The following is a 22,767-nucleotide window of genomic DNA, read 5'->3' as shown; positions in this document are numbered from 1 at the left end:
CACACAACCAAGGAAGAGAGTATTATATATATATATATATATATATATATATTATAAAAATATAATTTTCTGATTCTGACAATCTCTTGGCCAGCAGAGAAGGCCTTGCTGGCCCTGATGGCACACCTCTGACTGTAACACCTAAAATCTTTATATAATTAAGGTGATGAAATAGATGAGCAATGAGTCCAAGTTCAAAAATAACTTTTATTTAGTCTCATTTTGCAAAGTACACATAACCAACTCAGAAAGGAACACACTGTGGTAATAGGAACATTAACTGGTTTAACTAGATGCAACACAGTCGCTTGAGAAGCCACACAGTGCAAAGGTTGTCTTAAGCCCGGCCCACAAAAATGATCAAAACAATCCCAAAAGAGACGTGGTTAATGGTTCTGACTATAACAATTTAGATAACTGAGATAGTACGACTGTGATCACCCTTCACACCAACCTCAAAACAGGAAAAAGAACAAGCTCATGCAAGTTTGCTAAACCACAAGTTTAGTCAACCTCCTCAATGGTGGGACCGGAGGATGCTCCTCCTCCAGGAACATCACCAGCTCCAGGGAAGCCGCCCGGCATCCCCCCCGGCATGCCCCCCGGCATGCCCCCTGCATTCTGGTACAGCTTGGTCATGACGGGGTTACACACCTTCTCCAACTCCTTCTGCTGATGCTCAAACTCATCTTTTTCTGCAGACTGATGAAAGAGGGAAAGAAGAGGAATTAAGTATCACATCTGATGCCAGCCCAACGTTTATTTTAACACCTATGACCATAACCACCAGCTTCTGCTAATTCATACCTGGTTTCTATCCAGCCAGCTGATGACCTCGTTACACTTGTCCACAATCTTCTGTTTGTCCTCGTCGCTGATCTTGTCTTTCAGTTTCTCGTCCTCCACGGTGGACTTCATGTTGAAGGCGTAGGACTCGAGACCGTTCTTGGCAGACACCTTCTCTCTCTGTACGTCATCCTCAGACTTGTACTTCTCTGCTTCCTGGACCATACGCTCAATGTCCTCCTTGCTCAAGCGACCTAGACGGTTTGATTTCAAATGAACACGAGTGCTGTGGCACGTCAAATTTCACAATAAAGACACAGCGTTAAAACTTAATTCTTGCGGTTACCTTTGTCGTTGGTGATCGTGATCTTGTTCTCCTTCCCGGTGCTCTTGTCGACCGCGGACACGTTCATGATGCCGTTGGCGTCGATATCAAAGGTCACCTCAATCTGGGGAACCCCTCGGGGTGCCGGGGGGATTCCAGTCAGCTCAAATTTCCCCAAAAGGTTGTTGTCTTTGGTCATGGCCCTTTCACCCTCAAACACCTGCAGATATAACCTCAGGTCAACCCATCAATAAAAGATTTATTTGAAATGAAAGACAATTCTCTATAATAATGTGGGTTTTTTTGGCCCTGCTAAATATGGCGGTCATACCTGAATGAGTACACCAGGCTGGTTGTCTGAATAGGTGGTAAAAGTCTGCGTCTGCTTTGTGGGGATCGTGGTGTTCCTCTTGATGAGAACAGTCATGACTCCTCCGGCAGTCTCGATGCCCAGAGACAAGGGGGTCACGTCCAGCAGAAGCAGGTCCTGCACATTCTCCGATTTGTCGCCTGACAGGATGGCTGCCTGCACAGCTGCAGAACAAATGGGTGGGTTTTGATTTTCACATTTGTAGCCAATGTTCTCGTTCAATCGCTGTCTCTCAAGATTTTACTGTGTTACAGCTAGGGCTGGGACGAGATATATATATACACATACATATATATAGCGATTCGATAGTATTGAGAATTGTGATTTTCTTTTCCTTCTTTAACAAAAAAGAAAAGTTGAATAATACATGATCTATGTCCTACAATATAACATGAGACATTTCTAAAAACTAACTGTTTCCGCAAAAGAATGCACATCATATGGCAGTCAGTCAGTCGGACAAGTCCATACTGTAACTTGTATTTTCTACATTTTCCTGCTTTCGGTCTGTTTAGCTGATGCAGTTGTCGCCAGCAGGACCGTATCAATAGAAAATATTAAGGTGAATCATTGGTAAAAAAATAAATACAAAATATCGATTCTAGGGAAAAGAAACTATTTTAAAAATCGTCATTGTTTGTTTTTTTCAGCCATAGTTACTGCTATACTGATGGACATAAAAGGGGTTATACCTGCACCATAGGCCACTGCTTCGTCAGGATTAATGCTCTTATTGAGCTCCTTCCCATTGAAAAGGTCCTGCAGCAGCTTCTGGATCTTGGGAATACGAGTCGAACCTCCCACCAAGACAATGTCATGGATTTGAGCCTTGTCCATCTTGGCGTCACGGAGAGCCTTTTCCACGGGCTCCAGGGTTCCTCGGAACAGGTCTGCGTTCAGCTCCTCAAACCGGGCCCTGGTGATCGAGGTGTAGAAATCAACTCCCTCGTACAGAGAATCGATTTCAATGCTGGCCTGAGTGCTGGATGACAAAGTGCGCTTGGCCCTCTCGCACGCCGTGCGCAGACGACGCACCGCCCTCTTGTTGTCGCCGATGTCTTTTTTGTACTTGCGTTTGAATTCGGCGATAAAGTGGTTGACCATTCGGTTGTCAAAGTCTTCTCCACCCAAGTGTGTGTCGCCTGCTGTGGACTTCACCTCAAAGATGCCATCTTCAATGGTCAAGATGGAGACGTCAAACGTGCCACCGCCCAGGTCAAAGATGAGGACGTTTCTCTCAGCTCCAACCTGTAGTTTGAAATTCAATTCAATTCAATTTTATTTATAGTATCAAATTATAACAAGAGTTATCTCGAGACACTTTACAAATAGAGTAGGTCTAGACCAGTGGTTCCCAACCTGGGGTCCGGGGACCCCTAAGGGGGGCGGCAAAGATCACAGGGGGGGTGCAAGTCTTTATCTGGTTTGAGGTTGAGGTAAAAAAAAAAATAATTTGCACGTTAAAAAAATTATGATAAATATATAATGTATACAAAAGTCTGTATAAAAACTATATATTTTTGTTCTCGCTTAAACTTGTAGGCAGGCTACTTAGTAGGTCAAACCTCCGGGACCTCTTAACCTGGGACCCTGCTGTCATCAGGTCAGCTGCTAGCTGCTATTATCCTCGTTTTTCCTGTCGCCACGGCATCACTATTTTATGAATGAAACATGGCGGAGAAGCGTAAAAGTGCTGATAACTCCTCTGTATCAAAAAAGAAAGTAAGGGAACGTTACCTCAACTTCGGTTTCGGAGGGGGGGCTCAGCTTTTCTTAGACACAAGTAGGGGGGGCGCCAAGGAAAAAAGGTTGGGAACCACTGGTCTAGACCACACTCCATTATTTTAGATTGTTTTTTTGGGGCATTTTCAGGCTTTATTTTTGACAGGACAGATGAAGACATGAAAGGGGAGAGAGAAGGGGAAAGACATGCAGCAAAGGGAGTCGAACTGGGGCCCGCTGCATCGAGAAGTAAACCTCTATATATGGGCGCCCGCTCTACCAACTGAGCTATCCGGGCGCCTAGTTTGAAATGATTTTATTGTAATTTGTAGTAGTGTAGTATTGGATACATCCACCTTCAGCAAGTGCTTTGGGGAATTTTTTCAAAGTCTACATTACTTTGGTACATTTAAATATCACATGTTGGACTCCAAAAGTACACATAAAACTGACAAAAACAAAAAAACTTTAAAAAAAAAAAGAGTAATAGTCCTTCAAAAGACAGGCCAGAAAGTCATTTTTAGTGTGGTCATTAACATGCAATTTCCCACAACACACTACAGTTTATAGAAAGCTGTAGCCTAAGGATTATTTTACCTTTTTGTCCAGGCCATAAGCAATAGCAGCAGCAGTCGGCTCGTTGATGATACGAAGGACATTAAGCCCAGAAATGGTCCCTGCATCTTTGGTGGCCTGGCGCTGAGAGTCATTGAAGTAGGCAGGCACAGTCACGACTGCATTTGTTACAGTCTGCAAGAAAAGAAAATGGTTACAAGTTGCAGCAGATAATGAGACATAAATGACATTTTCAACAAAAAAAAAGTTAAGCTTTTATCAACACTAAGTTAAATTGGAGCTCTGAGATCCCGAGTCTATTTTAACAACAATATTATTGTTGTAAACAGGAAACAAATACTGCAGGGTTCGGTTTAAAAATTCCATGTTTTGCAGGGGACATAGCAGTCAATTTTGTAAAACTCAACACACAGGTTTACCTTCCCAAGGTATGCCTCTGCGATCTCCTTCATTTTAATTAGCACCATGGAGGAGATCTCCTCTGGGTAGAAGGTTTTGGTCTCGCCCTTGTACTCCACTTGTACTTTGGGGCGTGTAGCATCATTAATGACTATAAATGGCCAGTGTTTCATGTCTGACTGGACAACGCTGTCATCAAACCGACGTCCAATGAGACGCTTTGCATCTGAGGGACAATAAAAAAATAAAAAAAAATGCAATAAATAAGGAGGAGCATTAAAAGTGAACTAATCATACTTGTTTAGAAAAAAAGTGTTTCATACCAAATACTGTGTTGTTGGGGTTCAGGGCCACCTGATTCTTGGCTGCATCCCCAATCAGCCTCTCAGTGTCAGTGAAGGCAACATAACTGGGTGTGGTCCTGTTTCCCTGGTCATTGGCAATGATCTCAACTTTGCCGTGCTGAAACACTCCTACACAGGAGTAGGTAGTGCCCAGGTCAATGCCGACTGCTGGTCCCTTGGACATAGTTCCTGAAAATATAAAAATCATCAGCTGTTAACCGTACATTGGGACTGAACTGAAAATCTGGGTATATGACAGATGAGTAACCGTGGCTGGCTACCACAGCAATTCCCATACATTGATTTATTTGCCAACGTTGACTGCCACATATTGATTTTTTTTTTTTTTTTGTGTTTAAAAAGGGTTATATCTTATTTCATTCTAGAGCTGTGTACAGCTCATTGATACGCTCAGCCCCTCCTTGTCCCTCTCTCATTTGTAGGGCTGGGTATTGTTCAAAGATTTTGGATACCGGTACTGATACCTTGCCCCCTACCCTCAAACAAACCTGTAAGCCAAAAAACTGGACTCTAACTCTGTTGGAAACACTGCACCATGAGGCACATTTAGTATGGTGTAATGAGGCTATTCTCAGAGTCTGAGCAGCTCAAACAGAAGTGGAAACAAACTTGTCTTAGTGAAGTAAAGGTCCACAGCACCTGTTTACAAGCCTCCCACGTTTGACAGCTTGGCAACAACTTCCTTTATTATGGCAACAGCAGACAACAGGGAGGAGAGGGCCTTTTATGAGATGCAGGTTTACTGTACAGCCTGATAACCTCACTGAACTGAACATTAACATCAATAAGTTGATCCACTGAAAATTATTCAGCCACTATTTTGATTCTGAATTCATTGTTCGGTTCATGTGTCAAGAACAAGATGCTAAACTTTGTCTGATTTGAGGTGTAGGTTTTCTGCTACTTCTTGTGACTTGCGGTTTTGTATAACACTAATTAAAAACGGTTTGAATTGAACTAGAGCTGGGTTTATAAGTTACTGGGATAATTTTCTGAAAACCATATAAAATCGGGAAAATGAAAAAAAAAAAAGACTTGTTTCACTCTACAACAAAGTTATCAAGATGACTCAGTAAGCAGTAACTTCTTTGAGCAGGCCCTATGTAATGCTTACTGTTGCTACAGCAGCATAATATCAATATACTGTAACGTCAGCCTAATGTTAAGCCACATGGGAGGTCATTACAGCTATCATGGGCAAAGGTCGTCATACCTTGCTTCAATCTCGAAGCTTCAATCATTTTTCAAGCAAAAATGCTAAATCTGCTGCTTTTCCGCCTATCTTATGTGGGTTTTTAATATTGTATTATGTTGGTTATTTCATTTCCTTGTTATTTTAACTGTTTTATTTTACAAGTATTTAAGTATTTGCCTCATTGCAATCTTGCAATGTTATCCTGTTAATTCTGGTTCGACCATGTTAAACCCCTTTGTAACGTATATAGTATATTCTTTGATATTATGATTATCATCATATATATAAAAAAACTGTAAACTTGTGATGAGCTAGTTTTTTGTATTTTCTGACACTTTATAGTCTCAATTATTATTTGATCAATTGGTAATGAAAACAACCAATGCTCATCAAGCCAAAATGTCAGTCAAATCAGAAATATACCTTGTCAACAGCAAGGTATATTTGGATATTACGTTGTCCAAGTCAATATAGCAGCAGAGCCTTGTCTTTTGTCTGTAGGTTTGTGCACAATCTAATTTGATTTTTGATTTGTACGACAGAAACTAATGACAAACATGCAAGTTCATGTTTTAGATAAGGTTAACACAATTAAACTTGGCTCCTGTTGTTACAACAGTAGTTTCACTAATATTGTTAATAGTTGTTAAAGGTAATTTGGTTTTGGGACAAGGGGGTTTATGAAAGAAAAAGTGTGACAGCTAGCCACTAAGCAAGAAGAGTAGGGTGAAGTGCTGCATCATTAACGTTAGCTTAGCTATCAACCGCAGCCCCAGCACAGGAGGGCGTGCCACTTCACATTACAGAAGGATGGGAACTTTCTGGAACATTCCTTTCGCTTTCTCATAACTTGGACACACTTTACAAGGCTTTAAATAACCTCTCAAGAAGATGTGCATGATTTCAACGCAAATTAGCAACTTTGCTAACCAAATTAGCAAGCGTGTTAGCCGCACCAATTCATACCTGTTGTTATAGGGTATATAGGGTTAGGTAGGTTATAGCCACGTTAGCTCTCCTGTTAAATTGGTCACCCTTAATTAACATACACAACCATAACAATACAAACAGTCATCTTAAAGCATCAATTAATAAGAGTTGGTGTTAATGGAGGAGATATGTGCAGTTGGATTTGCCTAACGTAATATTCAAATACCAGTCGGTATCTATTTGCTATTATATTTGCTATTAAATTAACGTTAGCAAAAAACGTTAGCTAGCTAATATAACGTCTCTGACCAGAAAAAGTTACTATAATACAGTATTCAACTAGCTAATACTTACCTCCGTTAAATTCGGAATCGGTCGTTTAATCGGCTTATCGTTAAACTGGTTGTTATTAATACTGCAGGCTGGTTCACCCGGAGCAACTCTCGTTGTGAAGGGTCCCCTGATTCCTGCTGCCTGTCAGTGTGTGCGTGTGTGAGCGGCCGCGACTCCTCCACAACACTTCCTCTCAGAACTCTCCAGAACACAGGAGAAGCAATGCTGGCCAATCAGCCTCCATCACTGCCTCTACAAATGGTCCAATTGGAAATATTGTTTGCACGTTGACACAGCAGCTGCTATCAAGATTATTATGAATTACTTTTACTGTCTATGATTATTATGCAGCATGGCTATTTGACAATGGCTGATTACAGTGGTGGAAGAAGGAGCCTACTTACTGTTAGTAAAAGTAGCAATATCACAGTGTAGAAACACTGTTTTAAATAAAAGTCCTGCATTCAATTTCTAAAGTAAAAGAACATTAGAATCCATGTATACTTAAAGTATCAAAAGTAAAAGTACTTGTTAAGCAAAATGGCCCATTTTAGAATCATATATATCACTGGATTATAATTATTGATGCAATAAGGCTGTTGCAGCTGGTAAAGGTGGTGCTGATTTTAATTACTTTATATACAGGCTACAGCTGGGTAGCTTAATCTATAATATGACATATTTTATAAATTGATTTATATTTTGTATAAATAATCTGCCAATCTGCAAAGTAACTAGCAACTAAAGCTGTCGTGTCATAGTACAACATTGGCTTCCAAAATGTAGTGGAGTAGAAGTATAAAGTACCATAAAATGGAAATAAGATACAAGATTGTACTTAAAGCTATAGTGCGTTGTTTCTGTCATCCCCATTGCTAGCCAAGGAGGACACAGAGGATTAAAAAACATGATGGACTCTTCAGAAGAGGTCATTATCTTCACTTGAGCTTCTGTGCAGGAAAGTCATCGGACGCCACAATCTTCTGAACATAGTCATACTGAGAAATACAGAGAGTTGTGTGGAGCTGACAATCTTAATTAGCTTTGTAGCAACTCATTTGGCAATGGCTTGAATGTAACGGACAGTCATTAATGTCAAAAAGTTACGCACTAAAGCTTTAAGTACAGTAATTGAGTAAATGTAATTAGTCACATTCAACCATTGATAATGGCACATAAAACATACCCATTAAAAAATCCTGCATTGAAAATGTTACTTCAACTAAGTACATTTATTCAAGTACAATTTTGAGGCACTTGTATTTTACTTGGGTGCTTCCATTTTATGCTACTTTATACTATACTTTAACAGAAATGTACATTTTAAAGTATTTCTAATATACAAAGTATTTAAGGTACTTAAAGTATCAAAAGTGAAAGTACTCATTGTGCAGAATGGCTCATTTCACAGTGTTATGTTATTATCGAATACGTTATGATTCTGTTTGTATTACTAATAAATACATGTAAGAGGTTTTTTAAGTTGTAGTTTGTCAATGTGAAGCTACTTTCAGATACTTTGTATTCTACTGGGTATATTAGTACTGTAGTATTGCATCATATCATAAAAGCAGTTCATATGTTTTCATTTTAAGTAAGTAAGTAATTATAAGTTTCAAATAAAGTGGAGTAAAAAGTACATTAACCTCTCAAATGTAGTGAAGTAAAGGTATAAGCAGTACAACAATACTGTATAACTAATGTATGCATATTATTGAGTTTACTGCACATGTCTCAACAGTGGTGGAAAGTAACATTAAGTATTGTACATAAGTAAGATTTTGAGGTACTTCACTTGATTATTTTCTATTTGCTGCTACTTGATACTACATTTCAAAAAGAAATACAGTATTGTACTTTTTTACTCTACTATATTTATCTGGCAGCTATAGTAACTTAGATTAAGATTTTGCATATATATGATCATCTTATAAAATGTGATGCATCATTATCTCACAGTACCTAACAGTATATCAAGTAAAATTAGCTTCACCTGGACCAACTACAGGATTAAAATAGTAATCAGTCATAGCAATCAGTCATAGTAATCCCATAATACTGCATAAACATATGAGAACATATAAGAGGGCTCATTCGACTATACGTCTTTAAGCTTTTGGATGCATGGCTTGTAATGGAGTACTTCTTCCACCACTGTATAACTCTTTGCAGTCAGTGCAACAAGGAGAACCGAAAAGCTGAACCATACCTACAAACATGATTCTCTTAGCATCAAGGACACTAAAATGTAAGCTTATCCCACGAAAAAAAAAAGATCTGTAGCATGATCTGCAACACCAAATATTCCATGTGAGAACAGTTACTGATATTAGGGTGGATCTCCAAAAAACAACAGTTGGGATGGGTCACAGATTATCAAGTTTAATAACAAACCCTGGTTTTGGTTTACCATTTACAGTGCATACATGCAAGAATTGTGTCATGACTTTTTTTTTTTTTTTAAAAGGGCCCTTATATCATTACTTGATATGATACTGCTCAGGTGTTGCATGCATAGTGTGACTCACAGTACATCATGGTCTACTTACAAAAGCTGTTGTTAAAGGATATCTGGGTTAAACTAAATCATTTGATACTTTCCGGTTGACCCTGTAAAGATGCAAGACAAAAAAAGGAAGGAAAAGATAAGATCCAATAAGATAGATCTAACTACAATGTATACAAATAAAATGTACATACATAATAAAATAAAAATATTGAGCTTGCAATGGCTTATTTGGAGCTTTCTAAATGTAAAAATGCAGAAAGATCACACAAACTGTACAGTAATGAGAAGGATGGACATTGTAATTTATTTAGGCGCTCAAGTTGCAAAACTATACTTTACTGCTGACTTGAATTCTCAGGTTATGTTGTGCCTTCACAGGCTATGAGGCTGAAATCAAGTGCTGATAATTCCTTATTGTTTAGAGTGCCAATGACAACATAAAAGTCAGATTTTATGAAAACACTGGCTGTTCTACGTGGCCTTGTGTAATGCACTTAGGCTGTTTATGAACTGCCTTTTTCAATGTTCCCAAGAGCCCCTTTAGTGGCGATGCATCAAAATGCCTTTACTGTCACAAGCCTAGAGACACAACACTTGTTTTGTCCCCTAAGACTTTTGTAAGCACTATTCTTGTTTTAATGTAAACATCCGTGGAAGCATTTGTTTTGTACACATTTGACATGAGCACAGTTACACTTTTTCCTTACCGACACCCATATTTCCAAAAAACATGTAACTTCTTAGTAATCTCATTATCATATTAAGGCACTTTAGGATGTTAACTTTAATTATTTCTTCACAGTTTCCATTGAGATTATATGAAGATTATATTCCTCACGTCTATGAGTCACATTCACTGACACATGACAGTGGTATGTGCAGTGGCCTGGCATTCTTACAAAATGTAAGGGATGCATGTTGATAAAGTAGAGCTCACCCAAACTCTACCCTGCGAGTTAAATGGGATGTATAGATGGAGCTGTTCTGTGCCGGTTATAAAGATTTATTAGAGTTTAACAATTATGGATATACACACCAAGATCCTTCTTTTCGTTATGGTTGGAAAAACAGTACACACCACCTTCAGAGTTGGGTGATAATTCCCTTTCACATACAATTATTCTCTTTCGCCTCTGTCGTGTCTGTCCTTTACATACAAGGCTGCAGCTCGTTGGTTTAGCTTAGCATAGCAGAAAGGCCGAAAATAGGGAAACAGCTAGCCTGGCTCTGTTCAAAGGTTACAAAATCTGCCTACCAACACCTCAAAAACTCACTAATTAAACCCACAGTAATTGACTTTTTTAGGCCACCTCGGGCAGTGCAAATAAGTTGCGAACACAATATTGACGTAGAAAATCCTCTTTAAATTGATATGGCGAACATGATAGTAAACAGCAGAGCAACATTATCATTCATCTAGAGTCGTGTTTCCGGACACCTGATCAGTGTTAGTCCAATAATCACTAGGGGTGGGCGGAAAAAAATCAATACAGCATAGCATCGTGATATTTTCCGTGGCAATACAGTATCGATACACAGACTTCAGAAGCTAAGTATCGATCTTTTATTACATATGTGTTGGTCAGTTTGTCTGCTTGACAATCCCATTTTGCAGCAATACAATTGAAGTGAGATGAACAAACAGAGAAATGTATCTTTTTAGATAAAACAGATGTTGATAAAGTTCCTTTTGGGGACAAGATAAGTTGGAAAAAAGGTAATAAATTGCAATATATCGCAGAATATTGCAATATGTTTAAAATCACAATAATATCGTATCGTGACATAAGTATTGTGATGATATCGTACCGTGAGGCCTCTGGTGATTCACACCAGGTGATATTCACTCTCTTTTATCTTTGTTTTTGAACTCCTGAGGAAATCGGGCTCTTTAGCTGCTGAATGCTCCACTGTGTTCACCAGCTAATCGGTCTGCTGTTTGGTGCTGAGCAGATATTGTGCAGTGGATAACGTTTCTTAATTACCTCAAACATATTTGGGGCATTTCTGTACTACCATTTATTGTTATTTACGGTATTGACCAACATACACACTGATAGTTTATCTGTGATAAGCCGGGCCTTACAATCCATGCATCTCAGCTAAGCTAATAATATACGCTCTTGGTCTACTTCATTCCCAGGTAATGCAGGGATACAGCGTTGTCATCCGATCTTATGTTTTTTTTTTAATTAAGATATTTAATGCTCATGTGTACGTGTCAGCCTATATTGTGGACTGAAGACTGTAGATTATTAGGTACAAATTGAGGATAAATTCATCCTGAAACGGTCAAAGTCATTGTTTTTTCACATTCAAGCTGAGTCATGAGTCAGAATTTGGACTCTTTAAAGAACTACATTTGTGTGAACTGTACATTAAAATACACCTTAAAGTGGCCATATTATGCCCATTTTCAGGTTCATAATTGTAATTTGAGATTGTATCAGAATAGGTTTACGTGGTTTAATTTTCAAAAAACACCATATTTTTGTTGTACTGCACATTGCTGCAGCTCCTCTTTTCACCCTGTGTTTAGGTCTGTTTTAGCTACAGAGTGAGACATCTCAACTTCTCTAACGTCTTTGTTGGCAGTCGGTAGCTGGGTAAAGATTACATGAGCTAGCTAGCTGTTTCTGCAACTTCGGCCTGTACAAGGCAGGATTAGCCGGGAGACTTCTTCTAAACGAGGGTGCACTTCCAACTTTGCGTGGAATACCTGTAGAACAGGGACATGTAAGTAGTTCTATACAATTTATTTTGTAGATTAGGGTGAATTTGTGTGTGTTGTAGCAGTGTTTTGCCATTGAGAACGAGCTAGCATGCTAGTGCTAGCATGCTAGGTTAGCCCCCTAGCCCCTTCGTTTCGGCTAGTTACGTAGAAAGCCGTGCAGATTTTGAACAGCTCACCCGGAGACTGAAGGCAGGATACATTCAGAAACCTGTATCTCACTCAAAACAGCATGGATGTTTTTTTTTTCAAAGTTTGTTTGCGTGTGGAAGCACCAGAGACACAAAATAACACCCCAAATCCCAGAAAAAGTGATTTTTTATAATATGGACACTTTAAGCAAACACTAACAATAGACCTTTTTTCACGGCAGACATGTTGACATGTCATAGTAGGAAAAGCACACCATTAATGATGGCTGCATTCCACTTAGGATAGGCCCTGGCGTTGTGCATGCTGACTCACTGAAATAGCTTACTGGGACACTTGATGGAATTGAGCCATCGTTAAGGTTATCAATTTCAGCTGTGCTTTTCCTACTATGACAGGTCAAAAAAATTGCTGTGGTGGCCAGGTTAGCTCAGTTGGTAGAGCAGGCGCACATGTATTAATAGAGGTTTACTCCTCGACGCAGCGGCCGCGGGTTTGACTCTAACCTGCAGGCCCTTTGCTGCATGTCATTCCCCCTCTCTCTCCTCTTTCATGTCTTCATCTGTCCTGTGAAAATAAAGGCCCAAAAAATAATGTCTGCTGTGAAAAAGGTCCATAGCCGTGTTTCCATAAACTCATTTTATGTGCATTTTGAAGTATCCCATTAGAAAGGCTGTATGAAAACGTCAACATTTGATAAAACAAGGATGTTCCAATTGTGCAAAAGAGTTCGCTTCAGGTGGTTTTTGCCTTTGTCAAAAAAAACTATTGATTCGTTAAATGGGATATGGAAACATTTTGCCAAATAAGAAGTTTGCTTAAAATTTGTTTTGCAATTGAATAATAGCATGTCTTCTATTGCGTCTGTTCTCTTTTAATACAAAACGCTTGTGTTTATGATTATGGCTCCTGACCTAAATCTGCCACAGCAGTGGAGCAGGTTAATATCATTATTCCCCAAGGGTGAGCACATTCACTACTTCTGGGTCCAGGTTTTGAAGAGATATGCCCTCAGTAACACTGATGGCATGGCTTGCAGACAAATGCTTATTTAGACAACAATAGGGAGATTAAAACTGGCATTTGACATTGGATATGACTCAAGTAATCTAACAAGCACCTTTTTAAGGCTGTACCCTCATGGTGTATTGTGGTGCTGTTCTTCGGGGACCCGAGTTTCTCAGAGGTCCCTTTCCTATCGTCATGCTTCACAAAAGACTTTGGAGTTCCCTCAGATAGGTGTGTCTTTTATCCGCAGACTGTACAAAACAGCACCGGGACTTTCTATTTACAGTTTACAGCCTGAGGCCACAACAAAAACTGATCCATTACAGAACTTGCACACGAAAGAACAATAATGTGACTTTTATGATATCATAAGATCGCTAAAGAGGACACTTGTATCAGATCACTGATCCTGCTCTTTCATAGTCTAGTATAATGTATATTCTAGTATACATTACGTTTTCTTATGCGAAGCTCTCAGCAATCAAGTGTTTGCAAGGCATCATTATCAGCAGATAACCTGGCATTGCCCAACATATAAAATAATATTTTGTGCCAGACCAAATCAAAAAAGATGACTGCTGTACAGTAAATGTGGCGACAAAGTCAGAATCAATCTGACGGTAAACATCTTTATTCCAGTACAGTACACATGATAAAAGCAAACTATGTTTTATACAAATCATCTTTAGTACATCCATGAAACAAATTACTGGCTATTAATTATTAAATTATCAGCTAGGAAACTCATTCATCTCTTAAGAAATAAGTACCCAGGTTGAGCTTCCTGTATCTGCCTTTAAATAACATCTTGACCTTATTGAAGATAAGGACAAGCTAAAATAAATAAATCCCTGCTGAGATCAATATTGTCATATTAATAATACAACCGAGCTGCGGACATATGGCATGAGGATTGATCCTTTTGAATGAACAAATAAGACCAAAAACAGGCTCGGTATCACTGAAAACACTTTTTTGTGACACATTATAAATAGTAGTCACTTGAAAGGTATTTAAATGTTAACATTTTAATCCAGAAAGTGTGTCCGAGGATTTCAGATAAATAGATTGAACTTGTTTGATGAGTATTTTCAATTAAACAACAATGTACAGTAATACAACAATGGTAAATGCTGATCAAAAATCCTTACATAGAATAACTGTTTCCACAAAGCAACGGATGACTTATAAAACCACATTTTCTTAAGACAAATTCTACTTTTTATATATATATATGTATGGAAACAAACATTCAAACGCTACAGGTTACAATCAGCAGAAGGCTAACTGGAGTTAATATGTTGAACTGTGTGAAAAGAAAAAAAAGCTTAGATGAATTGTTATTTGAATTCAAAATTATGTAAAAGAATATTCAGAAAAAATGAAAATTGTTCAAAGCCCAGCTCATGTTACACTTTTGTCTGTCTAACACACCCCTGTGGGGACGACAGTATAAATGGAGGGGATCAGCTGATAGCAGGACAGACAATGAAGACCTACAGGTGAGTTCCTGCAATAACTTTATCACCTCTTTTCCTGGAAGTTTCTTGCTGTAGGCTATGTTTATTTATAATGACTATACTTTAATCAAAAAATGTCACCTGTAAACATTTTTTTTGAAGTTTCTTACTATATCATCAATGCTGTTTATTTGTGTCTTTGAATTAAACTTGACATATGAGATATAATTTGAGGGTCTTTATGTGATCAATAATGAAGTTTTTTTTCAAATATTCTTGACAAGCAAAATACAGGACATGTTTGTGTAGAAGTACAGCTAATATTTTGTATTATACTTATCATTGTGTCTAAGAATCTTTCAAAGATTCAACTTAATTGAAGGATAATGGTAATTTCACCTACGCATAGCCATAATCTACTGCTCTTCATACTATTCATCCTGCTCTTATAATGTTACCACACTGCAAATAGCTGTACATGCTTATATGCATATATGTCTATATGGTTCATTCAGTATATCCATATTTATTCTGTTTTTCTTATTATATTATATATATATATTATAATATTATATATATTATATTATTCTTATTATATATTCTGCAAATATACTGCATATATCTATAACTATATTATTCTTACTACTAGTATAATGTCACTGCTACTACATTGCACATATCTGTACATGTTGTTCATACATTGTTAATATTACATAGCCATATTTATTCTGCTCTTTAACACTACAATATATTTTACTTTGTATATCACATTGCATTTTTCTGCTTTTTTTGCACTTCTGGTTGGACACAAACTGCATTTCGTTGTCTTTGAACTTGTACTCCGCACATTGACAATAAAGTTGAGTTCTAACCTAATCTAATTTCACATAGTTTTCAGATTTTTTTTCTGAAACTATGTATAAATCATGACACAGTTTGAAGCAGGTCTTTACATTTTCTTTCAAGTGGCTGCTCACTGTATGTTGCATAATGGGCTTAAGTAACTCTATTGCCATCGTAGGCCCTTCCTTAATGTACAGGAAGGTTGTATTTGATGTTAACATTCTTGAAAAGCTTTCTTTTAAAGCACTTTCCTCTGACAAAATGGTTCCAATTGTTTTGCTGTTTTCTCACAGGTCCAAACTCAGAACAATGAGGCTGATCTTCCTTGTGTTCCAGCTTGGACTAATTTTAAGGACCGAGGCCCAGCTACCAGATGCTTGCATTCTTAGCGATACAAACAGACCTCCAAGTTTGTGGGATTTATTACATAGTGTTTAGTGACTGTTATTTTCACACCTCCATTGCACTTTGATTTACATCCTCTTTCTTTCTTTTTTTTATCTCTCCCAGAAAATACGGACATAACTGTGGTCTGTGGCACTCAGAATATGGACCTGAGCATCTACATCTGCCCTATGTACCAAGCTCTTTACAATGAGTCAATGATGGTCCTCAATAATCAGTTCAATACACCTGAGTGTTTTGGGAAAGCTGACTGGAACGTGACCCCACCTGTCTTAAAATTCAGATTCCCCATTAATGAAAGTGTTATCTCATCCTGCAAAAATAGCTTTAAGGTATTCATCACACAAGCTTTAACAACTTGGTGTAGCGTACATCAATTGAGGCATTTTGTCCATCAAATTTATTAGCAGATATCATGCTATGGCAGTCAAAAGTTTGATTTTGGTGCATTTTTATAGGATTAAATAGCATTATATGAAAACCAAGGAGTGATTATATCGTGAATTCCTGCATAAAAGAATTAATCAGAACTTGTTTATTTTTTTTATTTATTTTCTTTAAAGATAACCACTCAGGTTGGAACTGGACAGTTTGCGGACTTCTCAAATGTCCAGTTCGTCAACATCTCTGGCGCTGTTACCTCTGTAGACCCCTCTGCGGGTATGATCACCTATCGCCAGCAGATCAAGTACATGTTTTCCTGCTTCTACCCAATGCAGTATATCCTGAACAACACTCAAGTGGCCGTGTGAGTATGTCATGAATGACACTTATGCTGCATATGAATAAAGCACGACTGAGCTACATTTTGATTAATCCAAGTTTCTTTACATCCAATACAGATCGGGTGTGAGTCTTGCCATAAGAGACAACAATGGTAGCTTCATCACCACACTGAGTATGCAGCTCTACGAAGTAAGACCTGCTCTAGCTTTTGGAATTGGACAGAGTTTTTTTTTTTTTTTTTAAACATTAAATAACTTTATTTTGTTTTTACTTTTCTGTGGAACAGGATAGCCTTTACACAAGGATCCTTACTATCCCAGAATCAGGGCTAAACCTGAAGACCAAGATTTATGTTGCCGTTAAAGCTACCAATCTAACAGAAAGGTATTTAAGTTTTGAAGGTTTACAGTAAAAAATAAGTTACTTAAATAAGAACATATACTTAATTTCCACCTGTCTGTCCTACTCGCAGGTTCAACGTGCTGCTGGACAGATGCTACGCATCAACAAATCCATATCCCATGCTCACCACCTATTATGACCTTTTTGTAGGGTGAGTCTCCTATGAGTAACCACAGTATATAATACCTTCCACTTTTACACTCAACTCCAGGCTGGCTCTTTGTGCTTCCACATGTGCAGTCACATTACATGTCTTTTTTTCACCTAAGGTGTCAACGTGACCCACAAACTAAGGTGGAACTCAATGGGGCGTCTCAGAAAGCATACTTCTCCTTTGAGGCCTTCAGATTTGTGGAGCACAAAAATCAGACAGTTTCTACTTTCTACCTGCACTGCGTCACCAGGCTCTGTGAGGTGGCCTCGTGTAGTGCGTTAATGCCTGTGAGTAGACACCAGAGTTCCTTTAAGAGTCCTCATATAAGGATATCACAACTATGTACTTACTGTAGTTAACTCATACATCTTTTGTTTTGATTGGTTTTTTTTATCCATTTTGAACAGACCTGTGGTGCCAAAAGGAGAAAGAGAGCGGCTGCAGATGCGATTGGCAACGGAACAGTCACCTCGCCTGCCATTGTTGTGGGAAAACTAAGCAGTGGTGCGTCTTTAGGGCAAAATTCAATAAACAAAAATATCTCATTATCCTAACCATCCTAACCATCCTATCCATCATCCTAAAAATGTTGATTTGCTTGGTTAATTCAATCTGACTGGATTCTTGTTTAAACATGATGAATAACTTCATATATGACAATAAACTAAATAAATTATATTATTAGAAAATATATAATGACCATCTTTCCTCATGGTATCTTTTGTAAGAGAATTAGTTTGACAATTTTGGGAAATGCGCTTATTTGCATTCTTGCCAAGAGTTAGATGAAAAAATCGATACTAGTCTCAAGTCTGTTTGCTATGTGAAGCTACTGCCAGCAGCCAATTAGCTTAGCTTAGCATAGCATAAGGACTAGAAATGGGAAAATTGTAATATTTACACTTTAGTGTGGTTGAAACAAAGAACATATGGTTAACATGTTAATTATTGCGATTTAAAGGTGCTGATAGGTCAATTGGACAGAGCTCGGCTAGCTGTTTCTCCCTGTTTCCAGTCTTTATGCTAAGCTATAGCTACTGGTGTTAGCTCCATCTTTAACTTAGCATACACACGTCAGAGTGGTATCAATTTCATATCTAACTCTTGGCAAGCAAGTGAATAAGCGTATTTCCCAAAATGTCAAATTACTAATTAAATCAGTTAATTTGATCAATAATGACACAAAAAGTGAATCACGTCAATTATTGACAATAGTTTGGTTACTTTTTTCAGGTGATGCTCAAACTTACTCGGCTTCTCTAGGTAAGAATCTTGGTTCTTCTTGGTCATTACTTTCTCAGTCAGTAATTAGCAACATTAATTCATTTACCCATGAATCATAACACGGTGTAATATTTTCATGCCTTTCTTCTTTCCTGTCTTACACAGGTATGCCACCTGAGGCCAACTACAGCAGCCCTGTGGTGGCTGTAATTGTCTGCATCGTGATCCTAACTATTCTCCTCGTTGCCATGGGTGTTTACTTTGCGTTGTTCATCAAACGGAAAAAAGCAATCATGCAGTAACATACCCTGAGTGAGAGCAGAATCCCTTCACCTATCTCCCAAATAACCAGTTTAACCGTCATCTACAAAGTATCACCATTATGCTGCAGAGACAGTAAAACAAGTAATGAGAAACAATAGAAATATCATACTATACTACTATTTTCCATTTCACAAACAGCAATATAACAAGGTGGTCAGCAGTAATCTAGGCTTGCAACTATATAACCATTATAAGTCACATCATCTGTAATGTAATTGAGCATTATAATTACATGTTTTTAATCATGTTGTCAGTCTTATTGTAGTATTTAATCAATGGTGGCATCTTTTGTAATCATTTAGAAATGATGTACCTTTAAAGTGTTTTCAATCAGAATGATGAAAAGTACTCATGCTTTGTTCTTTGATAAAACACACCATTAAACTAAACATTAAAATATGAACAGTGTCTTTCATAAATTAGCGTTCCTAGCGGTGGCAAGAAAATACGACCCAGGAGCGTTTTCTGTCCTTGTGGCTAAACCAGAGAACGTAACGGTTGCAGTTTTAAACATGTTGTTAACGTTGTAATACAGTCACAGTTTGGTCATGTTTAGGCACCAAAACTACTTATTTAAGTTATTATATATTATAATGTGGTTTGGGTTAAAATCAGACGTTACTTCTGGTTACGCATGTGACACAGAACGTGACATAGCTCAGTTTGTTCCGTTTTGTTCTGTAAAGTTTACTTTGGTGTTTAAATGGGACACAAACCCCGTCTCCTTGGTGAAAGTCTTGTGATTGTTTAACCGGTCCACCACCCCAACTTACCTCCTTATGCAGAATTTGACATTCTTATACTTTGTCACCATACTTTCTGCTTTGCTCCCGTTATAATTACTTTGGCCACTAGAGGGCACTGCCACTATAAACTGTTTTAGCTGTACATCCTTGCCGGTTTTGAATGGCATACACATATTTAAATAATAGAGAAGGCAAATATAATGCACTGTACTGCATTGTATAGACAAGGCTGTGTCTGACGGCCAGAGTTTGTCCCAAAAGCTACGTGTTATCTGTGTGTAATTTACTTTTTGGATATTTGATTAATTACACATTTGTTTGGTAATATCCATCAATAAAATACAACATTAATTTTGAAGTTTGTTTCATTCCATTTTTTAGAATTTTTAAACTCCGGTGGATTTCTGAGGACTACGGTTAACTGCTCCTCAGATCTCTGCAGGGTAAATCCAGACAGCTAGCTAGACTATCTGTCCAATCTGAGGTTTCTGTTGCATGACTAAAACAACTTTTTAACATACACGTTCCACCAAAACAAGTTCCTTCCCGAGGCTATTTTGCTGCGGCAGCGTGGTTCCGTGCGGAGCTTAGCGCCACCCATGACTATTGTGATTGGTTTAAAGAAATGCCAATAAACCAGAGCACGTTTTTCTCCTATACCGGAATGCTGTGTGGACTAGCCAGACCCTCCTCTGCAGCGCTGTGGATGAAGGTCTGGCAAAGCGAGACTATAAAAATACTGATATAGATGCTTTAAATATAGTTGCATTTGCACTGTTCAAGCATACAAATTAGAATGATCCCTTCACGATGAATTGGAATAGCTTTGGTGATCCCCATCAACAAATCAAACATTTCAGTTTGTTCATTAACTTTATGAACAAATACCTTTAAAACTCATAACATTCCCATCAGCTTCAGCTGTACTTTGCGCTAAGATGGTGAACATGGTTTACAATAAACCTGCTAAACATTAATGTAGCATGTTGTAATTGTGTTGTAAAGCATGTTTTCATGCTGACATGAATTTAAAGCACCACTGTGTCCAAGTACAGCGTTACCGAGCTGCTAGCATGGCTGTAGACTCTTACAGCATATTCACATTATAGCCAGACAAACATAAGATGCTGTATAAACCTAAATACAGGATATTTTTAATGGTATATTTGTATAATGTAAGCTGTATAATGCACATCACAAGGGCTATCATAACTGTAATAGGCATTAAGTAAAAAAAAACTATCAATGGGCGTTTTCCAGTATTCATGTTATGACAGGGACACCACTGTTGGGGAAGTGCTGCATGCTTTGATGTTGAGGCCCAGCTAATGTTAGTCTTCTGTCTGACAAGTTTCCTCTTACGCCTTTTTGTTATATACTGCCGCGAGTATAAATGGAGAGATAGCCAGACACAAAATGAAGGCTTAAAGATGAGTCGCTAGAATAACTTAACCATCATTTTCCATGTACTATACAGTACCACTATTGCAACACATGGAAAGAATATATGGACAGATCCTATACTGTTTCTTGATTCCTTGGGAGCCAATGTCACTTTTAACTAGCATTTTGTATCAAATTTATCTGATAAATAATGCATTCAGTGTCATTCTATTTTGTCTCATTTTGGAGTTTGTAGGATGTGTGGACCAAATAAAGAAGTGCAACTCAGTTTGCCATTAATTATATCTTGAAAGATTTTGTTGAAAATGCAAGTGAATTCATAATAGTAATTTCATTTAAAGTTACACTTTTATTTGATATATGACCATACATAAATCCAGCCAGAACTATGAATTTAGTTTTTTCCATAATACCACAGCCACAAGTGACATAAGTAAGGCTTTGTCCTTGTGTAGGTTGGTCTGTGGTGTGTGATGAATGGTGCTGGTGTGTTTTCTTTCTCACTGCTAGCTCTTTGTACTTCCATATGTGCAGTCACATTACCTCTGGCCTACCTCTGACATTCATCAGAATTTGCAAAATGACACAAAAAAAAAATATACTTATATAAGTAATTTTATTTAATCTGACTTGTTTTAGTATGATTAAGTGCAACAGTTCATCCGGTGTCACGTACTGTATGCTGTCAAATGATTCATAACAATACTGTCCAAATAAGAGTTAGTTTGCGGAGAAGAGACAACCGCTAAATGTCATTTTATTCATGCAGGGACAGTGCACAATTAAACATTAACCTTGTATGAAAACAAGGAAATATGCATTGCACCAGGTTGTAGCAAGATTGCTATTTTCAATTTGAAGTGAATATTTGCATTCACATTTTTTATTGTAACCACTGTTTGCCATCACATGTTGGTTAATATTAGCCTCGCAAAATGATAACTGAGATTAGATCTTGATTATTTGACTCATGAGATATTTAGGGAGTAATGGGTGTGTTGCATATTGGGAGCAACTAACAAAATGATGGACCTTAGAAATAGTGTTAAATACTAAAAACTAGATCCTGATACAACTGTGGGTATTATTCACATGCCTGTGTGGATATTAATTAAAGCCTAACAACTGATGGTCTGCCCGACTTGCCTGTTCTTAATTCTGTTAGTTTTTCAATGTTTTTATTTGGGGTTTACTGTACTATGATTGATGTATGATTTTGTGATTATATTTCCCTGTGTGCCTCAGTGCTTCCTTTTGTCCAGTGACATTCTTGTTTGAAAAAACCCTTAAATGGCAAAAGCCAACACAAACTGTAGACCAGCAGGTGTCTTAAATTTCTGCTTTTCTTCTTGAACAAAAACTCACAGTTGTTCCAGTGTCCTGTGGAGGTTAAAATTACAGTCACGTTTTTCACTGTGTCTTTATTTTTCAATTGACATTTGAAATCTTTAGAAAGCTTTTTCTGACTGAATTTGAACCTTTAAAGGTGCCCTGCCACACGTATTTCATTACTTTGTGGTAATGTCTGAAGTTCTACCGTGGACTCTGTAACATTTTTTGTGGGAAAAATGCCTTGGTTACCTTGTTTCAAGCCATTCTAGCGTGGTATAGAAAGCCTGCAGGAAGACCGCTCGATTTGTGCCAGTTCTCATTAATATTCAATGAGCTAAGCTAAGCTGC

At 37.9% G+C, this 22,767-nt stretch overlaps 2 protein-coding genes and 1 long non-coding RNA gene across 3 annotated transcripts; 2 read left to right on the top strand and 1 right to left on the bottom strand.

Moving 5' to 3' along the window:
• Positions 1-187: 187 nt before the first annotated feature.
• hspa8b (heat shock protein family A (Hsp70) member 8b) lies at positions 188-7,180 on the bottom strand. The gene is made up of 9 exons (XM_031296410.2): positions 7,023-7,180; positions 4,502-4,711; positions 4,199-4,404; positions 3,801-3,953; positions 2,174-2,729; positions 1,443-1,645; positions 1,133-1,331; positions 808-1,040; positions 188-702 (listed from the first exon to the last, which is right to left on the bottom strand). The coding sequence occupies exons 2-9, from the start codon at positions 4,704-4,706 to the stop codon at positions 505-507; spliced, it is 1,953 nt and encodes a 650-aa protein (XP_031152270.1). The 5' UTR covers positions 4,707-4,711; positions 7,023-7,180; the 3' UTR covers positions 188-504.
• Positions 3,341-19,252, top strand: LOC118495039. Its single transcript, XR_004897328.1, has 3 exons — positions 3,341-3,524; positions 6,054-6,059; positions 19,240-19,252. It is a non-coding gene; the product is annotated as an uncharacterized LOC118495039 (long non-coding RNA).
• On the top strand, positions 15,906-19,282 carry LOC116047598 (zona pellucida-like domain-containing protein 1). The gene is made up of 10 exons (XM_031296485.2): positions 15,906-16,111; positions 16,213-16,439; positions 16,671-16,855; positions 16,950-17,022; positions 17,120-17,217; positions 17,306-17,386; positions 17,505-17,676; positions 17,797-17,893; positions 18,623-18,652; positions 18,779-19,282. Exons 1-10 carry the CDS (start codon positions 15,964-15,966, stop codon positions 18,913-18,915), a joined length of 1,248 nt encoding a protein of 415 aa, XP_031152345.2. The 5' UTR covers positions 15,906-15,963; the 3' UTR covers positions 18,916-19,282.
• Positions 19,283-22,767: the final 3,485 nt, after the last annotated feature.

Source organism: Sander lucioperca, chromosome 5, assembly GCF_008315115.2.
Source record: "Sander lucioperca isolate FBNREF2018 chromosome 5, SLUC_FBN_1.2, whole genome shotgun sequence".
NCBI lineage: Eukaryota > Metazoa > Chordata > Actinopteri > Perciformes > Percidae > Sander > Sander lucioperca.
The sequence above is the reverse complement of the archived record's forward strand: the minus strand, read 5'-3'. Positions and strand labels throughout refer to the sequence as shown.

Excerpts from the sequence above, each read along its gene's own strand:
- hspa8b (XM_031296410.2), bottom strand. The coding sequence starts at position 4,706 with ATGTCCAAGGGACCAGCAGTCGGCATTGACCTGGGCACTACCTACTCC. Across the intron at positions 1,646-2,173 it reads AGCAGTGGCCTATGGTGCAG|CTGTGCAGGCAGCCATCCTG; the intron begins GTATAACCCCTT and ends TTTGTTCTGCAG. Across the intron at positions 703-807 it reads GCTGGCTGGATAGAAACCAG|TCTGCAGAAAAAGATGAGTT; the intron begins GTATGAATTAGC and ends CTCTTTCATCAG.
- LOC116047598 (XM_031296485.2), top strand. The coding sequence starts at position 15,964 with ATGGTTCCAATTGTTTTGCTGTTTTCTCACAGGTCCAAACTCAGAACA. Across the intron at positions 17,677-17,796 it reads CGTGTAGTGCGTTAATGCCT|ACCTGTGGTGCCAAAAGGAG; the intron begins GTGAGTAGACAC and ends CATTTTGAACAG. Across the intron at positions 18,653-18,778 it reads AACTTACTCGGCTTCTCTAG|GTATGCCACCTGAGGCCAAC; the intron begins GTAAGAATCTTG and ends TGTCTTACACAG.